At 42.5% G+C, this 27352-nt stretch overlaps 1 protein-coding gene across 8 annotated transcripts in view; it reads left to right on the top strand.

The window, feature by feature from the left end:
* The window catches only part of CEP170 (centrosomal protein 170), a 2077048-nt gene that overhangs the window by 888862 nt on the left and 1160834 nt on the right, over window positions 1-27352 (top strand). For 7 of the 8 annotated variants that reach the window (XM_044058284.1, XM_044058311.1, XM_044058301.1 and 4 more), the window contains one exon: window positions 22690-22827. In XM_044058284.1, coding sequence (XP_043914219.1) covers window positions 22690-22827 — 138 coding nt within the window. The remainder of the gene's footprint in view (window positions 1-22689; window positions 22828-27352) is intronic. The other variant, XM_044058266.1, reaches the window with a different exon arrangement.

Genomic DNA, 27352 nt, shown 5'->3' with positions numbered 1-27352 from the left:
TCTGGACAGTTGGGAGGTATAGTTCAGCTGGGCCTGTCTGAGTTTGCTGCCCTTCCCCTGACAAAATAATGGTTGAACTGGAGCCTCTGCAGCCATTCCAATTAACCATTACTTGGCTATTTCACTCCATTTACCATAAACACTAATGTGCATACTGCTTTACTTCAATGATTGGACTTCATTTGAAAGTTTTATTTTGTATTTTACAGCACAAACATTAAGTAATCTGTTAAACAAAGCAATGCAGTCTCACAATGAAAACTTAGCATTAAAACTTCTCTGCCCTTGAAACTCACATTCATTGAAACAGCATTGAAACCCACATTCAAAGAAAATACATTTTGCCAGTGGCAGATAAAGATTAATTTTGGGCTGTTTTCGAATCATAGGCCCCTTGCATATGAAACATACATGTGCTCTTTGATACACCTTCCTCATTGTACTAAAAATTATATTCCTTGTACAATACAGTACACTTGTTAGAGGGTGTTTTAAATTTGTTTTGAACATTTTTCCAGTAAGCAATGAAACAAAACATATGCACCCATAATGGCAAAACTGCCCAGTTGAGAACATTTATCATAAAAAAAGTCTACTCAGACTTCCACAGTCCACCATTATTAGTAAATATACACAATTCTACAGTCCACCATTATTAGTAAATATGCACAATTCCACAGTCCACCATTATTAGTAAATATGCACAATTCTACAGTCCACCATTATCAGTAAATATGCACAATTCTACAGTGCACCTTTATCAGTAAATATGCACAATTCTACAGTCCATATTCAGTGAATTCAGTTCTTGCCATAGCTGTCAACCTTAGCACAAAAACCTGGACGAAGCCAATAATGGGGAATACAGTCCCAAAAATAGGGACAAATTTAAAATATTCATCTTATAAACTTAGAAAATTGCTAGAAAAAAGGTTGTGCTACTATGTATTCTGAAGAACATGAAGTTTGAAATTCAAATGCCGGTCAATTCTACTGCGGACAGAACAAAAACAATTTTCAGCAGAGACGAGGGATTAATACTGCAGACACGTCTTTGTAAAATGGCAGGGCATCAGAGCAAATCCACACAAACACAGGCAGGAGATGCAGACTCCAAACAGAAGCCACCCCAACCAAGAATCAAACCAGAAAACCTATAGCTGTGAGGCAACAATACTACCACCGCACCATCAATTATGCAAGGAATTAAACATTCAGAAACCTGAAGTCTGAAATTCAAATGCCTGTCAATTTTACTGCGGACAGAACAAAACCAATTTTCAGCAGGGATTAAAACTGCAGACACGTCTTTGTAAAATGGCAGGGCACCAGAGCAAATCCACACAAACACATGGAGGAGATGCAGACTCCACACAGAAGCCACCCCAACCAAGAATCAAACCAGAAAACCTATAGCTGTGAGGCAACAATACTACCACTGCACCATCAAATCTGCAAGGAATTAAACATTCAGAAACCTGAAGTCTGAAATTCAAATGCCTGTCAATTTTACTCATGGACAGAACAAAAACAATTTTCAGCAGAGATGCAGGGATTAATACTGCAGACACGTCTTTGCAAAATGGCAGGGCACCAGAGCAAATCCACACAAATACAGGGAGGAGATGCAGACAGAAGCCACCCCAACCAAGAATCAAACCAGAAAACCTATAGTTGTGAGGTAACAATACTATCAATGCACCATCAATTATACAAGGAATTAAACATTCAGAAACCTGAAGTCTGAAATTCAAATGCCTGTCAATTTTACTGCGGACAGAACAAAACAATTTTCAGCAGAGACGAGGGATTAAAACTGCAGACACATCTTTGTAAAATGGCAGGGCACCAGAGCAAATCCACACAAACACAGGCAGGAGATGCAGACTCCAAACAGAAGCCACCCCAACCAAGAATCAAACCAGAAAACCTATAGCTGTGAGGCAACAATACTACCACCGCACCATCAATTATGCAAGGAATTAAACATTCAGAAACCTGAAGTCTGAAATTCAAATGCCTGTCAATTTTACTGCGGACAGAACAAAACCAATTTTCAGCAGGGATTAAAACTGCAGACACGTCTTTGTAAAATGGCAGGGCACCAGAGCAAATCCACACAAACACATGGAGGAGATGCAGACTCCACACAGAAGCCACCCCAACCAAGAATCAAACCAGAAAACCTATAGCTGTGAGGCAACAATACTACCACTGCACCATCAAATCTGCAAGGAATTAAACATTCAGAAACCTGAAGTCTGAAATTCAAATGCCTGTCAATTTTACTGCGGACAGAACAAAAACAATTTTCAGCAGAGATGCAGGGATTAATACTGCAGACACGTCTTTGTAAAATGGCAGGGCACCAGAGCAAATCCACACAAATACAGGGAGGAGATGCAGACAGAAGCCACCCCAACCAAGAATCAAACCAGAAAACCTATAGTTGTGAGGTAACAATACTATCACTGCACCATCAATTATACAAGGAGTTAAACATTCAGAAACCTGAAGTCTGAAATTCAAATGCCTGTCAATTTTACTGGACAGAACAAAACAATTTTCAGCAGAGACGAGGGATTAAAACTGCAGACACATCTTTGTAAAATGGCAGGGCACCAGAGCAAATCCACACAAACACAGGCAGGAGATGCAGACTCCACACAGAAGCCACCCCAACCAAGAATCAAACCAGAAAACCTATAGCTGTGAGGCAACAATACTACCACTGCACCATCAAATACGCAAGGAATTAAACATTCAGAAACCCTTAAGTCTGAAATTCAAATGCCTATCAATTTTATTTAACATTTTTAATCAGGACAGTCTGACTTGGAACAAATAAACAAATTTTCAGCAGAGGCCCAGGAAGAAATAATGCAGACATGTCTTTGTAACATGGGAGGGCACAAAAGCAAACCCACACAAACACAGGGAGAAGATACAGACCCCACAAAGAAGGAACCCCAGCCAAGAATCAAACCCAAGAACCTGCAGCTGTGAGGCAACAATGCTACTACTACACCATCAAATATCAAGCATTGCAACATTTACAAACCACAGATATTATGAGGAACAGATCAGATCGAATATGAGGTAAAATCTGAAATTTTTACAAATGGTGGTGGGTAGGGAACTCAAGTCTTTAACACCTGCATACAGGGTACAGGGTTCAAGCCTGAGGCATTCCCTACCACACCACCATAAGCACCTGGGGCATTTTCACACACACACACAGACACACACACACACACACACACACACACACACACACACACACACACACACACACACACACACACACACACACACACACACACACACACACACACACACACACACACACACACACACACACACACACACCCAGTAAAGCACAAGCACCATACACTCCAATAAAGCAACTCCAGTAAAGCACAAGCACCATACACTCCAGTAAAGCACAAGCACCATACACTCCAGTAAAGCACAAGCAAGCACAAACTCAAGCACCATACACAATAAAAATAAACATTGTAAATTAAAAGGCACCTTACCTGAATACATCCAGAGTTAACGTCCGGTCCGTACATACATCCTTCCCGCGCAATACTGAAGACCCGCGAGATCCCAATGCTCCTTCCCGACGCCGACGAGATCCCTAAGGCTCTGTCCCGAGTCCCTGCTGCTCCTCTTGCAGTCCGGACGTGTCCCATAATCCTGGCGGGTCTGTGCACTGTAAAAGTGCACAGACGCTCCTTGTGTCCCCCTATGGGGACGGCCGGGCTGCCTTGAGCATGCGCATAGACCTCCTGGCGGGTCTGTGCACTGTAAAAGTGCACAGACGCTCCTTGTGTCCCCCTATGGGGACGGCCGGGCTGCCTTGAGCATGCGCATAGACCGATAAGCCGGTACTCGGTCTATGCGCATGCGCGAAGTCCGCGAATTTTAAAAAAATATTTTTTTTTATTTTTCATTTTTTTTTCTTTCTTTTTTTCTTTTTGAGGGGGCTGCAGTCCGGCAGCCCTATGCCACGAGCCGCCCCTGGTCAGAGGAAGAGGAATCTACCACCGCTGATACTCCCTTTGAAGAGATTTCTTTTGGAGACACAGTCTCCAGGATGATTGAGTTCTTTAAATGGGATTGTGCTCAGGTTTCTTAGATTCATAAGAGGTACTATGAGTTACTGCAGATGCAATCTCCTAAACCTTCATCTGTTTCTTCTGTTTTGGCTGCTTTGTTGGATGCGTTTTCCAATGTCTGTAAAGTACCAGATTCTCATCCCCCTGCTCCCAATAAACCAGATAAATTTTCTAGGGTGCCTGAGGACTACATGTTTTTGTAAAGTGTCGTGCTACTGACCCCTCAGTGGTGTCTGTAGCCTCTGACAAGCCCTCTCAGTTGCTTCCTTCGCCCAAATTACTGCCCTCTGATAAAGACAGCAGAACAGAACAATGGAAATGTTAGGTAAGAAGGTTTATACCCTGGCTACCTTAGCTTTAAGGTTAATAATTATCAGACCCATATGTCCAGGCATGGGTTGGCTCTCCTATCCCATGCTTGTCAGGTTATCTCTGATCTTCCATAATCTGAGGGTAGAACTTCTGCTCTTTCCCGTTCCTCCCAAGTGGCTTGTCATTCCATCAAGTGTAGTTATGATACAGCAGATGCTTCTTCAGTGATGCTGCTTTTGTGTCAGTAATGAGGAGATATTATTGGCTTTGGCTTCAACCTTTGCCTAATGATATCAAGGTTAAAATGATGGCTGCCTCTGTTGATAATAAACACTTGATCTGATGTTGTCAGTCTTCATTCATTCTTGACTGATGGGTTTGGTTCTGACCTCTTGGAACCGACTTGGCAGTTTATACATAGCTCGTCCCAGCCAAACACTCTCAAGCTAAGGCTCTACCCACAATGCCTCTCTTTCCATTACCTCAGATCTCGTTTTTCCCGTAAAAAATTGGATGCATTAGCCGATGCTTTCAACTAAGTGCTTTAAGATTTCTATTTTTCATTCCAGTTTCTAAAAATATTTGGTTAAAACTCTTATTGGATAGTCTCGCGACTTTGTTTTTGATTGAGTGACTGTTTTTCTGACTTTTTCTACCCTTTTTACCTTATGGTAACTCTTATTACCATTGTTGTAACAGGCCTCCTCCTTTTGTTTATTACTGTTGGTAGTCTCACATGCCATTGTTGGTATCTTCTCTTTTGTGAGTAAGTGTGTGCATCTGTGACCCCACTATTTTTTGGATATGGCAGAGAAACAAAAGGGGACATCCGGATTCAAGCAGTGTCAGGACTGTGGCAGAACGATGCCCAATTCTGATGGGCATCTTTCTTGCGTTTACTGTTTGGGTGCCCCTCACTTGGACATGGCTTGTACTATTTTCGGGGCTTTAGCACCCATACTTAGCAGAGAGGCGCAATAAGCTTATCTTAAAAGGCTTATTGAAATGTCCTTTTACTGAAGCCCTATCTAAGGCAGACACTTAAAAATCTCCTAAACCAGATGTGAAGAAAAGAAACCACTCTGTGCCAACCTCCCCTACGGCACATGAAGCGAAGTCCAAAAAAAAACACAAGTTCTGACAGTTCTTTCTGAACTGAAAGCCAAAGTACTGAAAATGGCAATATCATCACCTCCGGCACCGAAAATGACTAAATCCACATCGGTGCCATCAGTCATTGAACCGACTAAGACTCAAACGTCTTCAGCATCGGGCATTCCTTCGGAGCTGACAACCTCTTCGGCATCTACAATAGTTTCTGTTCAACCACCGCTATCCTCTCATTTGGTTCACCTGGGCCCCAGAGATTCCATTCCTGGACAACCCTATCAGCGCTCCTGAATAGAAGGCCAGATTGCTTACCTCTGGAAGCAATCTGGGGAAGATTACCTCTGAACCATTCAGGCTGGCTTACAATAATGTCAGACACCTGGATGCAGAAAATAATTACCAGAGGTTACCATATTCCCTTGAACTATTTCCCAAAATTCCAAAAGTGAACCCCCTATGTACCACCCAATCAGAGGGATCTAGCAGCTGTAAAGATTCAAAAGCTGCTTCAAAAAAAGAGTCATCCAAGTAGTCTCACCAGACCAAATACGATCTGGATTCTACTCAAGATTCTTTTTAGTGTCAAAAAAGACAGGGGACTGGATTCTACTCAAGATTCTTTTTAGTGTCAAAAAAGACAGGGGACTGGAGACCAATCTTGTATCTCTGTGTTATTGAACAAATTTGTACAACAGACAAAATTCCAGATGGTCATGGTTCAGTCAATCCTTCCCTTTCTAGAGAAGGATGATTGGATGTGCTCTACAGATCTTCAGAATGCTTATTATCACATATATTCTGGAGCGTTTGTCCATTTTTATCTTCGCTTCTGCCTAGGAGCGCTGGCCTTTAATCTCACCACAGCCCCCCAGGGTCTTCACTAAATGCATGGTAGTCATAGCAGCTCATTTGAAACTACAGGGATTCTAGGTGTTTCCATAGCTAGATGACTGTCTCCTCACCACTCCCTCCAGGCATCTACTGCTTTATGCCATAGATTTTGTTCTACATTTTGCCGAAACACTAGGCATTTCAGTCAACAAAGAAAAGTCACACTTGACTCCCACCCAGGATCTGGAGTTCATTGGTGCAAGGTTAAATACAGTATCCTGTGTAGCCTCCCTTCCTCTCCACAGACTGTTGAAACTAAGATCGCAACTTTAAGTAATCATTTCCCAAAACAAAGTTCCTGCTCGTTTGGTAGTACAAGCTCTGGGAACCATGGGAGCAACGATAACGTTGGTTTCCCTAGCGAGGTTTCACACAAGGCTGCTTCAGTGGCTCTTGGAGTCACAATGGTCACTTCTAATGCACCCCATGTCCCATCCAGTCTTGATAAATTGCTGCATGAAACATTTATCTTGGTGGGTGAAGCCAGAAGAGATTCTATGGGATCATCCTTTGCCCCTCTCAGCCCAAGGCTGTAGTGACCATGGACGTTTCCCAGATAGGGTGGGGGGAGCATTTTCTGGGAAAGACTTGTCAAGGCACTTGGTCCCCACAAGAGACCAATTTGCACATCAACATCCTAGAATTGAGGGCAGTGCTTTTAGCGTTGCAAGCATTTCAGGCTGCCTTTCCTTCGGGGACAATTGCAATCCAGTCAGACAACATGTCTGTAGTCCGGTATATCAACATACAAGGGGGAACCAGGTCCTACCCTGTATGTCGGGAAGCTCTAAGGATTTGGCAATGGGCAATCACTTCCATTCACTTTCTGGTAGCAACGTATATCCCGGGGAACACCAACGTGATTGCAGACAAACTGAGCAGATGTACCCCTGCCTCATGAGTGGTGTCTCAATCCCTTCGTAGCGACGAAGATCTTTCGTTGATGAGGTCAGCCTTGCTGCGACCTCTTCACTTCTCCCATAAACCACAAATGCAGCAGCTACTTTGCCCTAATCCCCACCCATGGGGAGTCCTAGAGAGACGCATTTCTTCTCGATTGGCCCCTGGGACTCCTGTATACCGTTCCCCCAATTCCACTGATCCCCCAGTTTTTGAAGAAAGCCCAATGGTTGAGAAACAAAGTGATTCTCATTGCACCTTACTGACCCCATCAAGTCTGGTTCTCCTTTCTTTGACCTCATCTGGTTCACTACCCATGGACTGCGGACCCAGCTCCAGACCTACTATCTCACTCTCAGGGTCTAATGCATCCCGATCTTCAAAATCTCAAGCTGACAGCTTGGTTTCTCCAATTCCAGTAATTGCCAGGCAGAATAACCTGTCCTCTCCAGTGCAAAAGATACTTCTGGCTTCCCATAAACCATCCATCAGGAAGCTTTATCTAAGCAAATGGAAAAGATTTTCAGTTTGGACATGTACAAACTGCATAGACCCTTTTTCGGCGTCAGTTGATAAGGTTCTGGAATATTTAGCTATCTTATTTGAAATGGGGGCCTCTGTGTCTACAATTAAGGTTCATTTGGCTGCCATTTCAAATTTTCATAACTGGTTTGATGATCATTCCTTGATGTCTCATCGTCTATACAAAATCTTTCTTAAAGGCACTCTTCATTTAAAACCCCCATTTAAAGACCCTGTAGCGCCATGGATTTTGACCTTAGTCTTACGATGTGTAGTTCAACAGCCCTTTGAGGCAGCAGCTACTTGTGACCTCAAGTTTTTATCTTGGAAGACCTTCTTCCTAGTAGCTATCACGTCTGCTAGGAGAATTTCAGAGTTATGGGCTTTGTGTGAATCATCCCTATATCAATTTTTACAAAGAAAGAGTATCACTTAGAACCAGTCTCACCTTCCTTCCCAAAGTAGTATCAGAGTCTAATATCAACTAGTTAGTAGACTTAACAGTCTTCTTCCCAAATGTTACAAACAAAGGAGAGTACTGTTTATACTTGTTGGACATCCACAGACATTTTTACTTGGACAGAATGAAATCTTCTAGAAAATCAGACCAACTATTTTTGTCTTTTTCAGTACCCAGATTGGGCAAACCTGTATCAAAGGTCACCTTGTCAAAATGGCTAAGAAACTGTATTACCTTTATATACAACCAAAATAAACTCAAGCTGATGTTCTTCATCTCACATTGCTGCAGTCCTAACACTTGGGGGTAGTCCGCTGTCCCAGTCGGCCCGAATACCAAAGTATAAGGTTGACGTCGGTCAAGGCGCATTTGACTGACATCAGAACGTCAGGGTACAAATGCGCATGACCGACGTCATATCCTCTGTCTTTTTTGCCGCATGGTCCGATGCAGAAGCAGTATTGCGAGTGCAGGTTGGCGTTCTGAAATTTTCTGAAGTCGGAGTTTCAGACCGAATCAAAGTTGGCTAAGTACCCCGTTGGGGAATATTTTGTTTTTTTCTTGCCTCAGTATTTAACCGGATGTCAGAAAAAGTGAATAACTGTATTTCTTGTGGGAAACAGATACCTCATAGAGATTACCATACATTGTGTATACCTTGCTTAGGGCCTGAGCACGGCGTTGTTGGCTGTCGCTCTTGTGCTAGATTTAACAAACGCACTATTAAGAGAAGATTAGATTGTGCCAGGTTAGTTTTTGGGAAGCGTTGTAATTACAACATGCCGTCGGATGCTCCGCCCGCTTCGTCTAAAAAGCGCAAGGACAAAGCAGCGAAGCCTAGGGTGGAAGAACAGTCTGTCCCGGACGTCGGTTCTTTAGAGGGCTCGGTGGAGCCGGTGGTTCTACCAGAAGTTCCTTTGGATTCTCAGGGTGAGACTTTACTGTTACAAGATGTGTCCTCTCAGGAGGTAGGCCAGGCTGAAGGGGCTTCTCAGGTAGCTGTTCTCCCCTCCCTTCCTAAGATGGTTAGGCCCTCCCCTTCTGTTTCCAAGGCTCCTTCTAGAGGTAGGCCAGGGTTATCTTCAGTGGGGGTCTCCCCTAGTTCTTCAGGGTCTCTGCCTAAGAAACATATGCTTAAAATGGCAGAAGATTTGATTACTATGATTAGAGGTTCTTTACCCCCCCCCTGATAAGAGGCCTAGGGTGGAACCTGAGCTTGAAAGTTTTGAGCAGTGTTCGGAGGCTTCTGAGTCTTCGGCTGAAGACTTGCAGGAGTATCCTCCTTATTCTGATTCTGATGTAGATGACTCTACACCTTCGGCTTCTCCTCCTGAGGATTTTTCTTTTTCAGAGACCCTTCATTCCATGAGGGAGCATTTTAAATGGGAAGGTCAAGATTTCTCTGATTCTAGGAAAAGGCTTAGGGAATTTTGTTTCTACCCCAGCATAGGCCTTTAGCTATACCTCCTGTTCTGGATGTGGTAGAGGATGTTTTGCAGAGGCTTCCTGAACCCTGATTCTTTGCCTCCTGCCCCAGTTAAACCGGACAGGTATTATAGGGTGCCTGAAGCTCATAAGTATCTTTTAAGAGTCCCAGGGCAGACCCAGAAACTGTTTCTCAGGGCCCTAAAGGTGTTAAGGCTTCTGTTGTTAAAAATCCTGTTCCTTCTGATAAAGAGGCAAGGGCTTTGGATAGATGGGGGAAAAAGGTGTATACTTCTTCCACTTTAGCCATGAGGGCTTTGAATTGCCAGTTTCACATGTTGAAATACCAAAATTATCTCCTTTCACAATTGAAGTCTAAGGTAGATGCTCTGGCGGAAGGTATTGAGTGTAAAGAGTTGCAGGATTTAGTTCATGTTTCTGAACAAGTGGGTAAGCATTCCTTGCAATGTGGTTTTGATGCTGTACAGGCCTCTTCGAGGGTGGCAGCCACTGGTTCTGTTCTTCGCAGGCACGCCTGGCTCAAGGATCAGAATTTAGCTGAACATGTAAAGACAAGGATTTTAGATGCTCCTTTACAATCTGATGTGTTATTTGGTGCGCCTGTGGACGCAGTTTTAAAGAAAATGGAGGACAAGGCTAAGTCTATGCAGACTGTTAAAGATTTTTGCAGGTTCAGCCTCCAAAGTTTAGTAGAAATTGGCCTACTAAGGGGTGGACTTATCCTTCTTATGATTCTCAGTCTAGGGGTAGATCTAGACGTGGTAGGGGCAGAGCTCAAGGTTCTTTTAGGCTTAGAGCAGGCAGTTCGCCTGCCCAGTCTTCTGGTGAGGGCAGGGGTCAGTCCTTTCGTAAGCAGACCCAATGACTTGCCTTTTCAGCTGCCAGAGCCTTCTCGTCTGGCAGCACCTTTGGGAGGAAGGCTGGCACTTTTCAAAGAAAACTGGAGTGTTATTACCCAAGACAGATGGGTATTGGATATCGTTCACCACGGTTACAGGTTTTATTTCCATACCTTGCCTCCTTTCAAAGGCATGCCAGACATTCCTCCTCTACAAAGAAAAGAGGCTCACAAGCAAATTTCTCTGTTGCTCCAGATAGGGGCCATTCAGCCGGTTCCTGTGCCAGAAAGGGGCCTAGGATTTTATTCTCGCCTGTTCCTAGTACCAAAAAAGGGGAACACGTGGAGACCAGTTTTGGATTTGTCTATCCTCAACACTTATTTGGACATTCCCAAGTTCAAAATGTTGACGTTACAACAGCTTTTATCTCTGCTGGGCAAAGATCACTGGATGGTAACTTTAGATCTCAAGGAGGCTTACCTTCATGTGCCTATCAGACTCAATTGCAGGAAGTATCTGCGTTTTCGAGCTGGAAATTCCCATTATCAGTTCTCTGCATTGCCCTTTGGCTTATCTACTGCGCCCAGAGTATTCACAAAAGTTCTGGCTCCAGTTGTAGCTTTTTTCAGGCTAAAAGGAATACAAATCTATCCTTACTTGGACGACTGTCTGATTCTGGCTCAAGAAAAGGACGAGCTTCTTCAGCATCTGGATTATGTGATAGCAGTGCTAAGATGCCTGGGGTATTCTGTGAACGAAATAAAGTCCAGTCTAGTACCCTCTCAAGACATGTGCTTTCTGGGTGTGAGACTGAATACAGCAGCCCAGATGGCCTTTTAACCCCGGACAAACAAAAGAGTCTATCCCTTTACTTCCATCAACTATCTCATCAGTCCGTGCTGACTGCAAGGACAGTCCTTCAAGCATTAGGGTTCATGGCATCTTGTATTCTGGTGCTTCCCAATGCCAAACTGCATATGAGGAAGCTACAATGGTATCTCAAAAATGTATGGACACAGCACTGCCAGGATCTGGACACTGTCATTCAAATAATACCTTGCATTCAAAAGGAATTTTTGTGGTGGGCTCAGGAATGTCACCTAAACAAGGGACTCTCTGTGACCCGGCCAGATGCGAGTCAGATTCTAACGACAGATGCCTCAGACATAGCTTGGGGAGCTCATCTGAATGGAAAGTGGATACAAGACAAGTGGCCTGCCAGACTACAGCATCTACATATCAACATGAAGGAGATGTTAGCAGTCCAGTTTGCATTGAAGGCTTTCAAGGAGTTACTTCTTCCAGGGCAGGTGTTGATTCTAACAGACAACACAACTGTCATGTGGTACATCAACAAGCAAGGGGGAACACATTCTTATCCTCTATGCAGGCAAGCAATGATTTTGTGGGAGACTGCGCTCAGCTTGCAGCTTACTCTTCAAGCAAGGTTTCTGCCAGGAGCACAGAACTCCTTAGCAGATGTGTTAAGCAGGCAAATCATGGATCCCCACAGTGGAAACTGGATCTTCATGTATTTCAAAAATTGACAGTGTCAGGGGGAACTCCAGACATAGATCTGTTCGCTTCTCCACTAAACCACCAGCTGCCAAAGTTTTGCACGAAAAGTTATCATCACACAGCTTGGAAAGTGGATGCTCTTTCGTTCAGTTGGGAAAATCTTCATGTGTATGCCTTTCCACCTCTGCCTCTCCTCCCAAAGGTGCTCCTAAAGGTCAGACAAGACAAGCCAAGGATGATTTTGATAGCTCCAGATTGGCCTCGGCAACACTGGTACCCATTACTGAGGAATCTGGTAAGAAAGCCTCCATGGCCTTTACCTTTGATTCCACACCTTTTGTCTCAGAGGGACGGTCATCTACTCAATGTCAAGCTTCACTCTCTTCATCTAACAGCCTGGCATATTCTCTTTTGAACCACAGCAGGTCTCAACTTCCTCAACAAGTTTTGAATGTGATTACGGAAGCCAGAAGACCTAGTACACGTAAGGTGTATGCAGAAAAATGGAAGAGATTTTTATTTTGGAGTGCAGCAAAGGATTTGGATGTTTCTGAGCCTAATTTGAGTGTGGCTCTTCAATATCTTACTGAGCTATTGGACAAAGGTTTGCCTTTCTCTTCCATTAAGATTCATGCTGCAGCAATTTCAGCTCACTATGATTGTGACCCACCATTGTTTTCTCATCCTTTGTTCAAGCAATTTCTTAGAGGGGCAAAGAATATAAGACCCCCACGAAGAGCTCCTACTCCTGCTTGGGACCTCAATTTTGTGTTGGAGAAACTTACTCTACAACCTTTTGAGCCTGCGACTACTGCTGAGTTGAAATACTTGTCATGGAAGACTGCTTTTTTGTTGGCCATTACTTCTGCAAGAAGGGTTTCTGAATTGCAGGCCCTTATGGCGGTGGAGCCTTTTTTGATTTTTCATAAGGATAGGGTATCATTACGTACTAATCCTTCATTTATGCCTAAGGTGGTTTCTAGTGTGGCTTTAAACCAAACTATTCATTTGCCTACTTTTTATGCAGATCCCCAAAATAGGGGGGAAAAGATTTTGCACACTTTAGATGTACACAGGCAGTTGCGTTATTATTTAAGCAGGACTAGGGATTTTAGGCAGTCTCAGCAGTTGTTTGTTTCTTTTGCTTTGAGTTCTCAGGGCAAGCCTGTATCAAAACAAACTATTTCTAAGTGGATTGGGTTTTGCATTGCATTCTGTTACTCCCATCATGGCAAAGAGATTCCAGCTGGGATTAGGCCTCATTCCACTAGGGCTACTGCCACTTCAACAGCATTTCTAAGGGGGGTGGCAACTAAGGATATTTTGGAGGCAGCTACTTGGAGTTCAGTGCATACTTTCTCCAAGCATTACCACCTTCCTCTCTATTCTAAGTCCAGGGCTGGTTTTGCCACTGCTGTGTTGCAGGGCATTTTGGCAGCTCCTGCTTCATTATAGCTTAGCCATCCTCCCTTACCTCTGCTTTGGGATTCTACCCAAGTGTTAGGACTGCAGCAATGTGAGATGAAGAACATAGTACAGTTTTGTACCTACCATAAATGTAGATGTTCAAGATCCACATTGCTGCAGTCCAATCCCTCCCTCCTTCCCTCTGTGTTTAGGGGTGGTTGTGTGGGTGAGGTTCTATTTTTTGTACATTTGTATATATTGTACATATTTTAGGCACAGGAGTGTTTTGGTGTTTTTTGGTTTTGGCCTTATCTTTTTAGGGTCTTCTGACATCTGGGGCAAGAAAAGACTGAGGATATGACGTCGGTCATGCGCATTTGTACCCTGACGTTTTGATGTCAGTCAAATGCGCCTTGACCGACGTCAACCTTATACTTTGGTATTCGGGCCGACTGGGACAGCGGACTACCCCCAAGTGTTAGGACTGCAGCAATGTGGATCTTCGAACATCTACATTTATGGTAGGTACAAAACTGTACTTTAATTACAGGTAGAGCTCATTCTACTAGATCTGTTTCCACTTCAGCGGTCTTCCATTCTAGGGCTTCTATGTAAGACGTATGTGCAGTTGCAACTTGGGCTACTCCACACACCTTTATCACTCATTACAAATTAGACATGGTCTCCAGGGGAAAAGCATCCTTTGGCTCTATCGTCCTCTAGAATATCCTTCCTTAGGACCGCCAGGATCTAAAGTAATGAAGGACTATGTCCCATCAGTCAAGAATGAATGAAGATTAACAACATCAGATAAAGAAGTTATGTTCTTAGTATAATGTTCTATCTGTGGTGTCGATCTTCATTCATTCCTGACAGTCCACCCTCTTGCCCCCTCTAAAAGACTCCTGGAGGTTTGGACCTAGTCCTGGGATATTATAGGGTTATACCTTGGACAGGGCTTCTGTATTTTCTTAACTACTAGGCAAATTCGATCTGAGGTAATAGGAAGAGAAACATTGTGGGTAGAGCCTTGGCTTGAGAGTTTTTGACTGGGGAGAGCGATGTATAATGGCTGAGTCGGTTCAGAGAGGTCAGAACTGAACCCATCAGTTAAGGATGAATGAAGATCGACAACATTATGGTAAGAACATAACTTCTTTTTTGGTGAAGTTGCTGTTGATTTGTTTAAGTCCCTTTAGGATAAGGGATGGGCTTTACAGGAACTCAAACATGTTTCTCTGAAATTTAGGAAAAGGAGAAACAATCCTGATAAGCCAGCCTTTGCTTGCCCTTTTCCTAAGGGCAAAAAGGGTGGCAAGTGGGCTCATCCTGCTAAGGCTACCTAGACGTCAGGGCCTCAGAAGTCTTCCTTTCCAGATAAACCAAGTGCTATCTGACTATCCTGTTCTTCTCAGCCACTTTCCTTTTTCTGTTCACCTGTCTCTCTCTGTCTGTATCTTTCTCTCCCTGTTCTGCTACAGATTACCCAGAATTTCTGGGTTCTGTTTGTTATTCGCCAGGGGTATTTCATGGTGTAGAAATCCCTTCTTCCTTTTATGGGGTATTCCTCAGCCCCCTCAGGGACAACTCTCCTTTTTCCCAGAGGTGCATCGGGACCTTTTGACTCAGGATACTATTCAGGAGGTCCCTGTGTCCCAAAGGAGGAGGGAGTTTTACTCCAGGATGTTTTTAGTACCCAGAAAAAAGGGTACTTGGAGACCAGTTCTACTGAAGGTGCACACTTTTCGAATGTTGTCCCTTCAGACTTTGTTTCCTCTTTTGCTTCCTCAGGCTTACATGGTATCTCCAGATCTCAAGGAAGCTTACCTTCATATTCCGATTCATCCCCTTTACAGGGAGATTTTGTGTTTCTCTGTTGCTTCCTGACATTTTTAGCTCTGTGTTTCCCGCTCCGTTCGCCCTCCGGGCTCACTCCGCTCCCCAAACCTGCCCCCAATTTCCACCCGCCCCCAGTACTCCTAGCTATATTCCTCTTGTTACCACACCCACTTCCTCCCTACTCCAATCAATCTCCAACACCCTGGACACACCCATCTTCTAATCACCTCCTTGTTACCACGCCCTTTACTTAGCTACACTATCAGACTCCAAGTCCACACTTTAACTCTAACAACCGATCCGATCTTTACCTTCCGACTAACCTCTACCTCTTCTGCCACCTCCTTCTTAACTCCATACTCCCCACTACAATCTAGGCCTACAACATCACATCCTCCTATAATTATCTTTAAAAACATACTTAATTCAAATTAGATTCTATTCTTAAAGTAACCATAATTAACATGCTTTTAAAACCTTCATCCATCTCTATTTTACTAGTACTACTTCTAAAACTTACCTTTCTTCACTACCTCACCCAACCCAGTACCTGCCACCATCCACAACTCTATCATATAACCAGCCATCTAAACTCCCCCCACTCACATTCGCACTCACCTATCTCTCCCCATCTATATCCTATAAAACACCTCCTATCTTTCTCTTACAAAGTACTTACTTCTCACAAACTCTCCATCCCCATAGCTACCAGAAACCCCTTCTCCAACACAACAGTACCCAACCCATTTACTAAACTGCTTAATTACCTCTCTAACCATATCCTTCACCTAGTTACTAGTCTCTTATCAGGTGATATCCATCCTAACCCAGACCCTTCAACCTCCTCCACCATACGTAAGCCTCTATTACTTACTTCATTAAACTCCCAAAGCATAGTCAACAAAATAGCAACCCTCCATGCCTGGATCACATATATTAAACCTGACATCCTATCTATTTCAGAAACATGGCTAAAACCCTATATAAAAGACTCTGAAATAATTCCACCTAACTACTCTGTCATTAGAAAAGACAGGTCCCTCAAAAAAGGTGGTGGTGTAGCTCTTCTATTTTCAACTTCCTTGTTAATTACTCCCTATGACAAACCTATTCCACACTTCAACAATGCTGAATTACTCCTCACTCTCCTACAAATCAATAAGCATAAAAACATATGTCTTGCATCCCTCTATATTCCCCCAGGTGACAATATCTCTACATTAGAAGATATCCTCTCTTGGCTTTCCAGCAACATTAGTAATGAAACCATAATCTTAGGTGATGTAAATATCAACTGGACCTCCATTCAATCTCCAACCAACCCCCTTAACATCAACCTATATCATTTTTCCCAACTAATCAACAAAGTAACACGTCCTTCTAAAAACCTTTCCTGTGGCAGTATACTAGACTGGATCCTAGTCTCACACCCCCACTATCATTCTGACAGTGGTACTCTTCCCGACGCTCTAAGTGATCATATGCCCATCTTCACTTACCGACTCCCCTGTATCTCTCACCACCCCCACAATTATATTACTACCCGCAACCACAAAAATTTCAACCCAACAACCTTTTCAGATTCGCTAAAAGCAATTAACTGGAACACTCTTAGGACATTATCCTTAGAAGACGCAGTTTCCCACTTTAATTCTACATTCTTAAAAATACTAGATTCCCAAGCCCCCCTAAGGACAAAATGAATAAAAAATAATTCTGCCCCTTGGCTTACCAAAAATACATTAGCAACCATGCGCCTTAGAGATAAAGCCTGGGTACTTTATCAGAAAAGAAAGACCCCTGATTCCCACATTGAATACAGAACCCTGCGAAATAAAGTAAAAAAGCTTACTATCTCTGACAGACAAAATTACTTCTTTACCCTCCAAAACAATAATAAAACAAATCCACAGAAATTCTGGAAAGGAATCTCTACCCTCCTCAACCCCAGCAGACCACACACCCCTACCCCTGACCCAAATGCCCCAGATTTAGACCTGGCTACTCAATTCAACTCCTTCTTCATTGATTCTATTAGCAAACTAACTTCCTCTTTTCCTACTTCTACCCTACCATCCAATACCCCCTCACCCTCTCCTGCCAAAAGTTCACCAAGCACTTCTCTTCCTTCCCCATTCTCATCTACTCAAACTATATCCCATAACTCTTCTCCCACTCTAACTTCCTCATCATCCTTACCAGCATCAAATACTTTCCCTCTCCACTCTGCTCCATTCTCATTAAAACCTATACCCATTTCTACAATAAAGAAACTCCTTCAAAAATTGAAGCCCGGCACTAATGCACCTGATAATATCCCCTCATACTTCCTAAGCATTGCTGCTGAAGCAATTGTTTATCCCATAAGCATTCTCATCAACCGCTCAATCCTGGAATGTACAGTGTCCCAACTCTGGAAACAAGCCTTTATCATCCCCCTTCATAAAGGCGGTAATAACTGCAGTGTTAACAACTTCCGCCCCATTGCTATCCTAACCCCCATTTCTAAACTACTTGAAAAATGTGTCCAACTTCAACTACTACCACATCTTTTAGACAATAACCCTCTTACACCTACACAACATGGCTTTAGGCCAAATCATAGCACCATGACAGCCCTCCTCTCCTATCTTGAAACCGTAAATAAAGCACGTGATTCTGGCCATATTGTCTCTACCCTACTACTTGACCTCACTAAGGCTTTTGATACCATTTCACACAGTCTGCTATTAACTAAACTTTCCAAACTTAACCTTTCTTCCTCCTCTGTGAACTGGTTCTCCAGCTACCTATCTAACAGACACCAAGCTGTAAAATGGAAAAAGGCCACTTCCTCTTTTCTTAGTACCCCCACCGGAGTTCCCCAAGGCTCCATACTTGGTCCTCTTCTCTTTAACATTTTTATAAACGATTTTCATAAATCTATCCCATTCTCTAACATCATCCAATATGCTGACGATTCTACCATTATCTGCTCTGCCACATCTACCCCTGAGCTTCTAAAGCTCACACAAGAAGCTTTCTCAATTACTGAGCATTGGATGAAAATAAACCACCTTGCTCTCAATGCCTCCAAAACTAAACTCATGGTATTTACTCCCTCTAAAACTACTCCCTTCAATACAAACAAATTCTTGATCACTAGTCAAAACAACTCAAGCCTTGAACTGGTATCTGAAACTAAGTTACTTTGTGTTCAAATTGATAACCAGCTTAATTTCAACTCCCACCTACAGCTAAATATTAAAAAACCCACCAAAAGCTAGGTATGATCTACCGTCAAAATCAATACCTCACAAAGACCTCTAAAATTGCTCTCTCTTCTTCCTTTCTTATTCCCTCCCTTCTCTACGGATCACCTCTCCTAACTAATATTCAGTCCTCTCTAAAGAAACAACTTTCCTCTTGCTACAACAAAATCGCCAAGTTCGCCAACGGCCACAGGTCATCCACCCACCACTGTTCCTCTCTCCAAAAACTACATTGGCTTGAACTTCCACATCAGCTCAATTACATTCAGCTTACCCTAGCCCATAAGCTCATTAACAACCCCTCTCTTTGTCCCTCCCTGTCTTCTGCTTTTAAGTTTCACCTACCTGACAGAGTCTTAAGGTCAAACAATCAAAACCTATTAGAAATACTTAAACCAAAACGCCCCCCAGGCAAAAACCTACTATCCTTTAACCTAGCTCGTCTTTGGAACTCACTCCCACCATCCATTCGTACCATCACTAATCTTTATACGTTCAAAAAATCTCTTCATACACATCTTACGTCCCAATGGGAATGCTCTTGTTCCCATCCATCATAAAAATATGGAACCCTTTATCCTCCATTCATTCACTTCCTACTCAACAAAGCCTACATACTTATTACTTCCTTCAAATCTAACCACACTATACAACAAAACAATCCTACCTCTTTAAAGCCCTAACACACCTCTCATTTATTGTACTTCATTTAATAAGATTGCATTATTGAAAGTACTCAAATGCATAAGCAATGACTGTATTCTCTTTTACATTGTATAAGTATCTTAGCTCTATTGTTTACACCTTGTCTGTTAGTTTGCTTTAAGAGCTTTTTCAAGTGTATGTACCTATTCTGTATGTCTGTTTTTTGGAGCTTTTCTCCCCAGGACTCCATTGAAAACGGGTTCTTTTAGGCCCAATGGACTATCCTGGTAAACCAACTGCAAATAAATAAATAAAATAAATAAATAAATGTGGTATGTAAACAAACAGGGAGGAATAAGATCTTATCTTATCTCTGCCAGTTGGCACTCCTGGTATGGGATCTTGCTGTCCACTATCAAGTGACTCTTCAGGGCGGTTTACATTCCCTCAGGTCTAAACATTGTGGCAGACACACTGAGAAGGTCTTTAACTCAATCCCACGAATGGGTGCTTCACAGGGATGTGTTTTTGGGCATTGTCCACCAGTGGGGTACTCTTCAAGTAGATCTGTTTTCACCCCCCCCCCCCCCCCGAACAGGCACCTTCCTCTATTTTGTGCCAGTGTCCTAGGGCTTCTGTGGAAAGTGGACACCCTCTCTTTTTGTTTCTTTATGCTTTTCCCCCTCCCCTTCCCCTCATTCCAAAAGTCCTGTTCAGAATTCAACAGGACATCCCCGAAATCTTGTTGGTGACTCCCTTTTGGTTGAAACAGCATTGGTTCCCTTTTATTCTGCATTTAGCCAAGGGCAATCATCACAGGTTACCTCACAGGGTGGACCTGCTCAGATAAGACGAGGTATCTCTCATCCATCCCCACCTGTCCACTCTTCAGCTGACACTGTGGGTGATAGGATTTTGATTCCACATAGACGGCTTTTTTCTGAGGATGTGCTTAGGGTCCTGCAGGAGGCCAGGCAACCCAATACTAGGAAATCCTAGTTATCCAAGTGGAAGAGGTTTTCTCTTTGCTGTCTTTCTTGTAACCTGGATCCACTTTCTGTGGATGTTCCTTTGGTTCTCTCTTGTGTGTGAACTGTTCAAAGCTGAGTTGACTTATTCTTCTTTTAAGGCCCACTTGTCAGCCATCTCTGCTTGTCTGCCTTAATCTGCTCCTTTAGCTTCTAGGTTTGAAACCAAATAATTCCTTAGAGGCATTCTTCATATTAAGCCTCCCAGGAAGCCCGTTTCTCCTCCCTGGGATCTTAATTTTGTTTTGGCGAAATTGGCTCCTTTTTGAGCGTGCAGCTTCAGCTTCCTTGCAGCATTACTCTTGGAAGACTGTTCTTTTGTGAGCCTTTACTTCTGCTAACTGATGTCTGAATTTCAAGCCCTTATGGCGTGTCCGCCTTTTTTGCTGTTTCATAAGGACAAGGTGTCCTTGCATACTAATCCTTTTTTCTGCCCAAGGTGGTGAATGAGTTGTCCCTTAATCAGACTATTCATTTGCCCACTGTTTTCCCTTCTGCACAATCTGCTAGTGAGAAGGTGCTGCACACGTTGAATGTGCATAGACAACTCAGATTTTATTTGTACATAACTAAGTCTATTAGGAAGTCTGATCAGCTCTTTGTTTCCTTACATCCCAGGTTCTTAGGATTAGCAATATCCAAGCAGTCTACTACTTCTTGGATTTCAGAGCTATTTCTTTTTGTTATTTTCATAGTGATAGGCTTCCCTTATTCTGTCAAAGTTCATTCTGCTAGAGCTGTGGTTTCTTCTGGTGCTTTTTTCAATGGTTTGGATAGGAATTCTATTCTTGAGGCAGCTACCTGGACTTCTGTGCATACTTTTACCAAGCACTACAAGTTGGATGAAATCTCCAGAGCTAGAGCTGGTTTAGCTAGGGATATCCCTCATGGCTTCCTAGAGAGAGCTCTGTTGGTCCTTCATCATCCTGAGCTTCTTCCTGAGCTTTGGCACTCTCCCTAATGTTATGAATACTGCAACAGTGAAATGGAAGAACATAGTAGCAGTTGTGTAAAATCTTAACATAGTGGTAGATGTCCTTCTCTTCACTGTTGCAGTATTCACTCCCTCTCTCCTCCCCTTTGTCCATTTCTCTTCTGAATGTATTGGTTTCTCTTAGTTTTCCTTGGACTGGCATTCCTTCTGAGGCTTCTAGTTCTGAGGATGGTACATCCAGACATCACCTTTATGCCCTATGCTACGCAAGGAGCATACATGTGACATATGGCGTACCTTAAAGCAACCTAAGTTTTTAGTATACTGGCCGGACATCGGGCTGCCCCAGACAGGTGATCCCTAATGTTATGAGTACTGCAACAATGAGGAGAAGAATGTCTGCTGTTATGGTAAGCTTTTACACAACTGTACTTTCTGTGAAGGAATAAGAGGTCAAAGACTGTTTGATCCTTTATGGCTTGAAACGTTGACACAGATCTCCGTGGTGGAGTTTATAAGAGACTATGTAGAGAGGGGGGGCTGCCAGTCTGTCCTTATAACTAAGATTTTTGAGGCCATTGATTGTTTTTTAATGAATCTCAGCGGTCTCTGAAGTTGAGTAGTATGTTTCAAGAAATGCATGCTTAAGTGTGCATCATATTCAGTAATATGTCTAATGAGATACAAATAAAGAGGAATTGGGACTTATTTGGATCTAGTGGAAGTGATGAGACAGAAGGCTTTCCAAAGTACTGCAGAGACATGATAGTCAAGTGATAAGGAATTGCTAACGAGTGCCTAGATCCCTTATGATTTTGTCTAATTGGAGTAGTATGTCACATATATAGTATGGGAAAATGTTTTAACAGTATGAACTATGCTACATTTTTTCACATTTAATTTGAAACTATTGTTCTTGTGCCAGTTGTTGATCCCTACAGTTTCCCTACATATTAAAGCCATGTTTTCCATATTTCTTGAATAATTTTATAACAGAACATGATAGCAGCTTACTGAGCACACAGTCCATATGCAATAATCTGTAAAGTGAAAGCTTTTTATTCCAATTTGGTGAAGTGCATTTGAGGCTGTTAGGCAAAAAGACCTTGAAGCAAGCTGGTCGGTTGCATCAGTCAGGTGAAAAATAAGGCAGAAGCATAAAAAGTGTGTGTGTGTGTGTGTGTGTGTGTGTGTGTGTGTGTGTGTGTGTGTGTGTGTGTGTGTGTGTGTGTGTGTATGTGTGTATGCAGCCTTAATGGTTGTACTCTAGGAGATAGCTTTCTGGGTTTTGATATTGGTAAATTAGCTGATTGGTTTTAGTTTTACATGTTTTTAAATATAGTGGGCTGCCTGTGAATGTTTCAACTTTCAGAATGTTAGTTGAACTGGCTCAGAAATATAATTATTTGTTGTACTGGTACAGCTGTAGAAATAGTACAGTAAGTATGTTATTGCATTTACAGCAGAACTTTCTGCCATGCCTCGAGGCACACCCCTTTATGGGCAGCCATCCTGGTGGGGTGAAGATGATGCTGATGATGAGAATTCTTCCAAGCAGGAGGCAAAGCCATCTACTAAGAAACAAGATGGGAGTGCATCGGGTAAGTCCATTTGCATTTTTTCTTATTACATATTTTTTCAGTTGGAGCAGAGGACTTTGGATAATGTTATAAAACATACCATCATCATTGTAGATTACCTACATTTCCAACCTGCTCTCCACTTCTTTATGCTGACCTTCTCACACTCAAACTGTATCTTTTGATGTTTAGTTGTCCTTCCACTTTTGGGGAAAGAGCTTTAATGGGTTCCTTGTGACTGGCAGGAAGACAGTGACAGGTCATTGTTTTTTTCTTGTTATACTCCTGTACCATAGACCTTGTCATGATGTGTGACTGCTGCCATGTAAATGTTAGATCTTTGAACATTTTATTTTTTTCACTTTGCCATGTAGTTTGTTTCTCTTGCAGGTGCATCCCCTAAGGATGATGGCAGCTTCTGAGAAAAACAGTTAAGCTGGACAGGAAGGAACCCTAATCATAGACTGACTGAGGAATATCCTCAGGAGTAGAGCAGCCGAGTAGACTTTTTTCTGTGCTCTGTCTCATTCACTCAGCACATCATAAAAGTCTGAAGTGCTTTCAGTCAGAGTGCACATTCATTATGAGCTAAACAAAGCTGGTGTGTGTGGGTAAAGTCAGGAAATCAAATAAATGCCCATTGTTAGGGACAGTGTGCACCCTTTGCTAAATTCAGACACAGCAGTGGGCCAGTGCTTTTAATCCCCAAAATAGCAGTTCTTTTCTGCTGGTCATACAGTTTACTGTTGATCCTAATGTTTGTTAAGGAAAAATTATTGTATTAAATACAAACAGCAGTGAAATTACCTGAGAATTCATGGATACCAGATAGCAAGGCCAGACCTACATAAGCATTGTCTTTACTGTTTGGGAAAAACATTATGTGGTAGACTGTTACAAGTGCCATTATTTCAGCATGGCCACTTGAGAATGTAGGAGGGGAAAACTCCTGCTTTTCCTTGCTACTTAGAGAACTGCGGTGGTTGATAGGACCCACTGTGCAGGCTGATGGAATAGTACCCATGGGTATGTTGGGTTATGTCAAGGAAAAGAATAAGGAAGTGTAAGAAATGGAGAGCATATCTTGGTCACACAGTCTTGGAGTTGCTAAAGCAGGCATGGCCTCCTGGTAAGCATGTACAAGAGAGGTGAATACTCGCCATCTGCCTGACAAGGTACATCCCAGTGTTTAAGCACAACATAGTCCGTGGTGGAATGGTCAGAGCACTCTTAAGACATACCAGCTTCTGTAAAGTGGTACCTCAAATCTCATGGATTTATCTCATTGGTAGTACTCTGGAAACAAGTTTTTTTTTTTCTTTCTTTGTCTAGCATGGCTCAATGGCCCAAAGTGAGGACAGGTCACCTGTTCCTCCTGTGTCAGAGTTTGCTCCTTAACCTCTGAATTTTAGAGTTGTTTAGCTGTTTTAAGTCTGATGCATGTTGTCCTTGTGAGTGCAGGAATATACCCTGACCTGACTAGCATCAGCCCCTGGTGCAGGAGTCTCAGCTGTTTCTGTCCTGGAGTGATTGAAGCACATTACCGAACTGGCACCTCTTAGTTGTATATTCATCTCTGCACAGATCATCCTTGAATGTGCAGGCCCTTCTGGAACTGTGGTGGTGTGAGGACTTCCCTCCCCCATCTTTATGTTGGGAGAATCAGCAAACCCTGGCGGTCATTCTCTCTCATCCTCCTTTAGTATAATTACTTCACTTAAGACTTCTCTGCCTCCAAAATGTTTATCAAAGTGCTAGCCATTGTGGCAGAGGCAGTGCAGAAAAGTAACTTCAGATACTCTGCTACTTATGTAACTGGTTCTGATAGCCCCGCTAAGGAACTTCACAGCAGCAGCTGCCATAGCTGTCATCTCTGAGTCAACATAATCCAGTTGTTGTCTCTGAACCTGTAATAGAGGATTGCTTTTATCAGTACGGAGATGGATATGTTCCATGGTCCGTCATTACAGCCCACCTTATAAGCCCTGAAGGCTGTGTCCTGATGACATTTAGATCCTATATTTTCTTCTGGACTTGATGGCAGGCACAGTCTTTATATTGCCTTTTGCATGTGTGAGGATGTGGGTATTGAGTGGTCTGTGAGGTGTTACATGCTGCAGTCACCATGGAATGAAGAATCATTCCCAACAACGTCAAGGTGGGTCTTCCTTCCTGCAGCCAACTGGATCACATTTTCTAATGACAGCTGGTTCAGTGGCAAGTTGTTTGTGTCTCTGTGAGCCATGGGGAAGTGGTCCTTCTTGAGGGACAGAGGACTATATGTCAACCATTTGAATTGTCTGGTAGTGCTTTTGGCAGTGGATACTGTGAAGGGAAGGCTGCTTTTGGGCCTTCCAGTTCCTTCTGTTGTTGATCCTTGGGTGAAGGTCATTTTGGTACACACGTCCATGTACTACCACGTACTACAGGATGTGTCAGGTTATTTTAGGAGAAGTAATACGCTTTTAGCAAGGGATATTATGTTCTTTATTTATTTGTTGTTTTCGTTTACTGGGAAAAATCTGACTGGGTGCAGTACCCCTTTTTCAGCAGATACCTGGGGAGAGAAGCTCTGTTTACAAAGTTATACACTTTAAGTTCAGCAAATCAGAAACACAGTACTGTGTAGTACTAAATACAGTAAGAAATCAAAAAGATCTACAATGTTAGAGTACAGTAGTATACAGGGCAGAGTATAAAAGATAAGAAGATTTACGTACAGAAATCAACAGCATGTGAAAGGAGATGAGAAACAATGTGTGAGGAATAATGCCTTTTGTTGTATGTCAGTATCGTATAGTGATATAGTATTAGAGAAGGGGGTGGTATGAGAAGAATTCAGAACAGTTGTGAAGTGAGTAAAAAAGGTGATTGAGAGAATGATAGGAAGTGCTTCCCAGGGAGTTATAATGATTGATTAATAGACCTTGGAGGAGAAAATGAGGACAGTACTAAAGGGCTATGGAAAAGAAAGAGATATGGTTAAGTAGTAACGAGAATTATTTAGAGGGACTGACAAATGTTAAAGTATTGCCGAATAGGGGGAATCTCACAGAACAAGAAGAGGAGGGTGGCCTAATGGTTTAAGTGTTTGCCTTACAAACACAAGGTACAGGGTTTGAGTCTCACAAGGGATAATTGGCTAGGCTTAAAAAATGGCTCGCAAGGGCAGTTGGCCTAGTACTAATATATGAACCTATGAAGGAGCAACTGCAGAATGCTAAACAGAAAATAAGGGATTACTTCAGTAATATGCATGAGTTTACAAAGACTGCTGTTAAACAACTGTTTTTTATTAAGAACTTTAGAGCACAAAAACTTTTAGCCCACCGACTCAGGCAACAAAAAGTAGAAAGGGTTGTCGCCAAGCTTAGGGAACCTATAACAAGGAAGAAAAGAGATCCTTTAAAGGTACTAGAAATATTTTGGAAATTTTATGACAGTCTGTATTAAATTGGAAAAATATGGAAATTCAAGGAAAGGTACAAATGGAAATGTTTATGGAAGAATTAAATATGCCAAGATTAGAGGTAGAAGAGGCTCTGTTACTAACAGGATAGGAAGAGATAAGATAAAAGTGGTGATGTATAACCAATCCACAGGAAAGTCCCCAGGAATAGATGGCATTCCTGTGGAAGTTTAGAAGCTAGGAGGAAAAAAAAATATAAAGATCTGGAAGGTTTTGTTTAACAGTGTTTTAAGACAAGAAGCACCAATATCCTAGAAGAATGTGGTAGTGGCTGTAATATTTAAAGAGGGTGAAGACCTATCAGATCCAGCTTCATACAGGCCTGTTTCAATCCTTAACCATGATTATAAAGTGTTTGTAATGGCTAAAGGAATGGCAAAGGTGATGCCATAATTGATAGAGCTGGATGAATGTGGTTTTGTGGAGAGGAGGCAAACATTTGACAAAATTAACAGAACATTGATGATCCAGAGGGAGCAGAATGTAAGAAAATACCATTGTTGTTGGTGGGTCTTGATGCAGAGAAAGCATTTGACACAGTAAGCTGGGAGTTTATGAGCAGGGCAATGAAAGCATTGGCATTCCCTGATACAATTATAACCTTGATTAGAAGGATATATGAGGGATCAGTGGCGAAAATTAAAGTAGGTGGGGTCCACTCTGATAACTTCTGCTTGATTAGGGGAACCAGGCAGGGTTGTCCACTTTCCCCTTTGTTGTTTTCATTATATTTAGAACCATTGGCAAAATAATAAGGGACTCAGAAATTCAAGGATAGAATTGGTATGGTAGTCAGGAAAAGCTCCCTCTATTTGCAGTTGATATTATTTTATACATGGCAAAACCAGAAAGGGACATTACAGTGTTGTGGAATATTTTAAGACAGTTTCAGATTGTCTCAGGATACAAAATTAATGAAGGTAAAACAAAGGCAATAGCCGTAAATTATGTATCCACACAGGTATTGGTTCAGCAGTCTTCTTCTTTTGGCTTTTCCCGGTTAGGGGTCGCCACAGCGGATCACCTGTCTGCTCATGATTGGCAGTGGAGTTTTACAGTGTCGAGTTGCCAGCCCGA

This window comes from Protopterus annectens, chromosome 1.part2, assembly GCF_019279795.1.
Source record: "Protopterus annectens isolate FY-2018-M chromosome 1.part2, PAN1.0, whole genome shotgun sequence".
Lineage (NCBI taxonomy): Eukaryota > Metazoa > Chordata > Ceratodontiformes > Protopteridae > Protopterus > Protopterus annectens.
The sequence above is the reverse complement of the archived record's forward strand: the minus strand, read 5'-3'. Positions and strand labels throughout refer to the sequence as shown.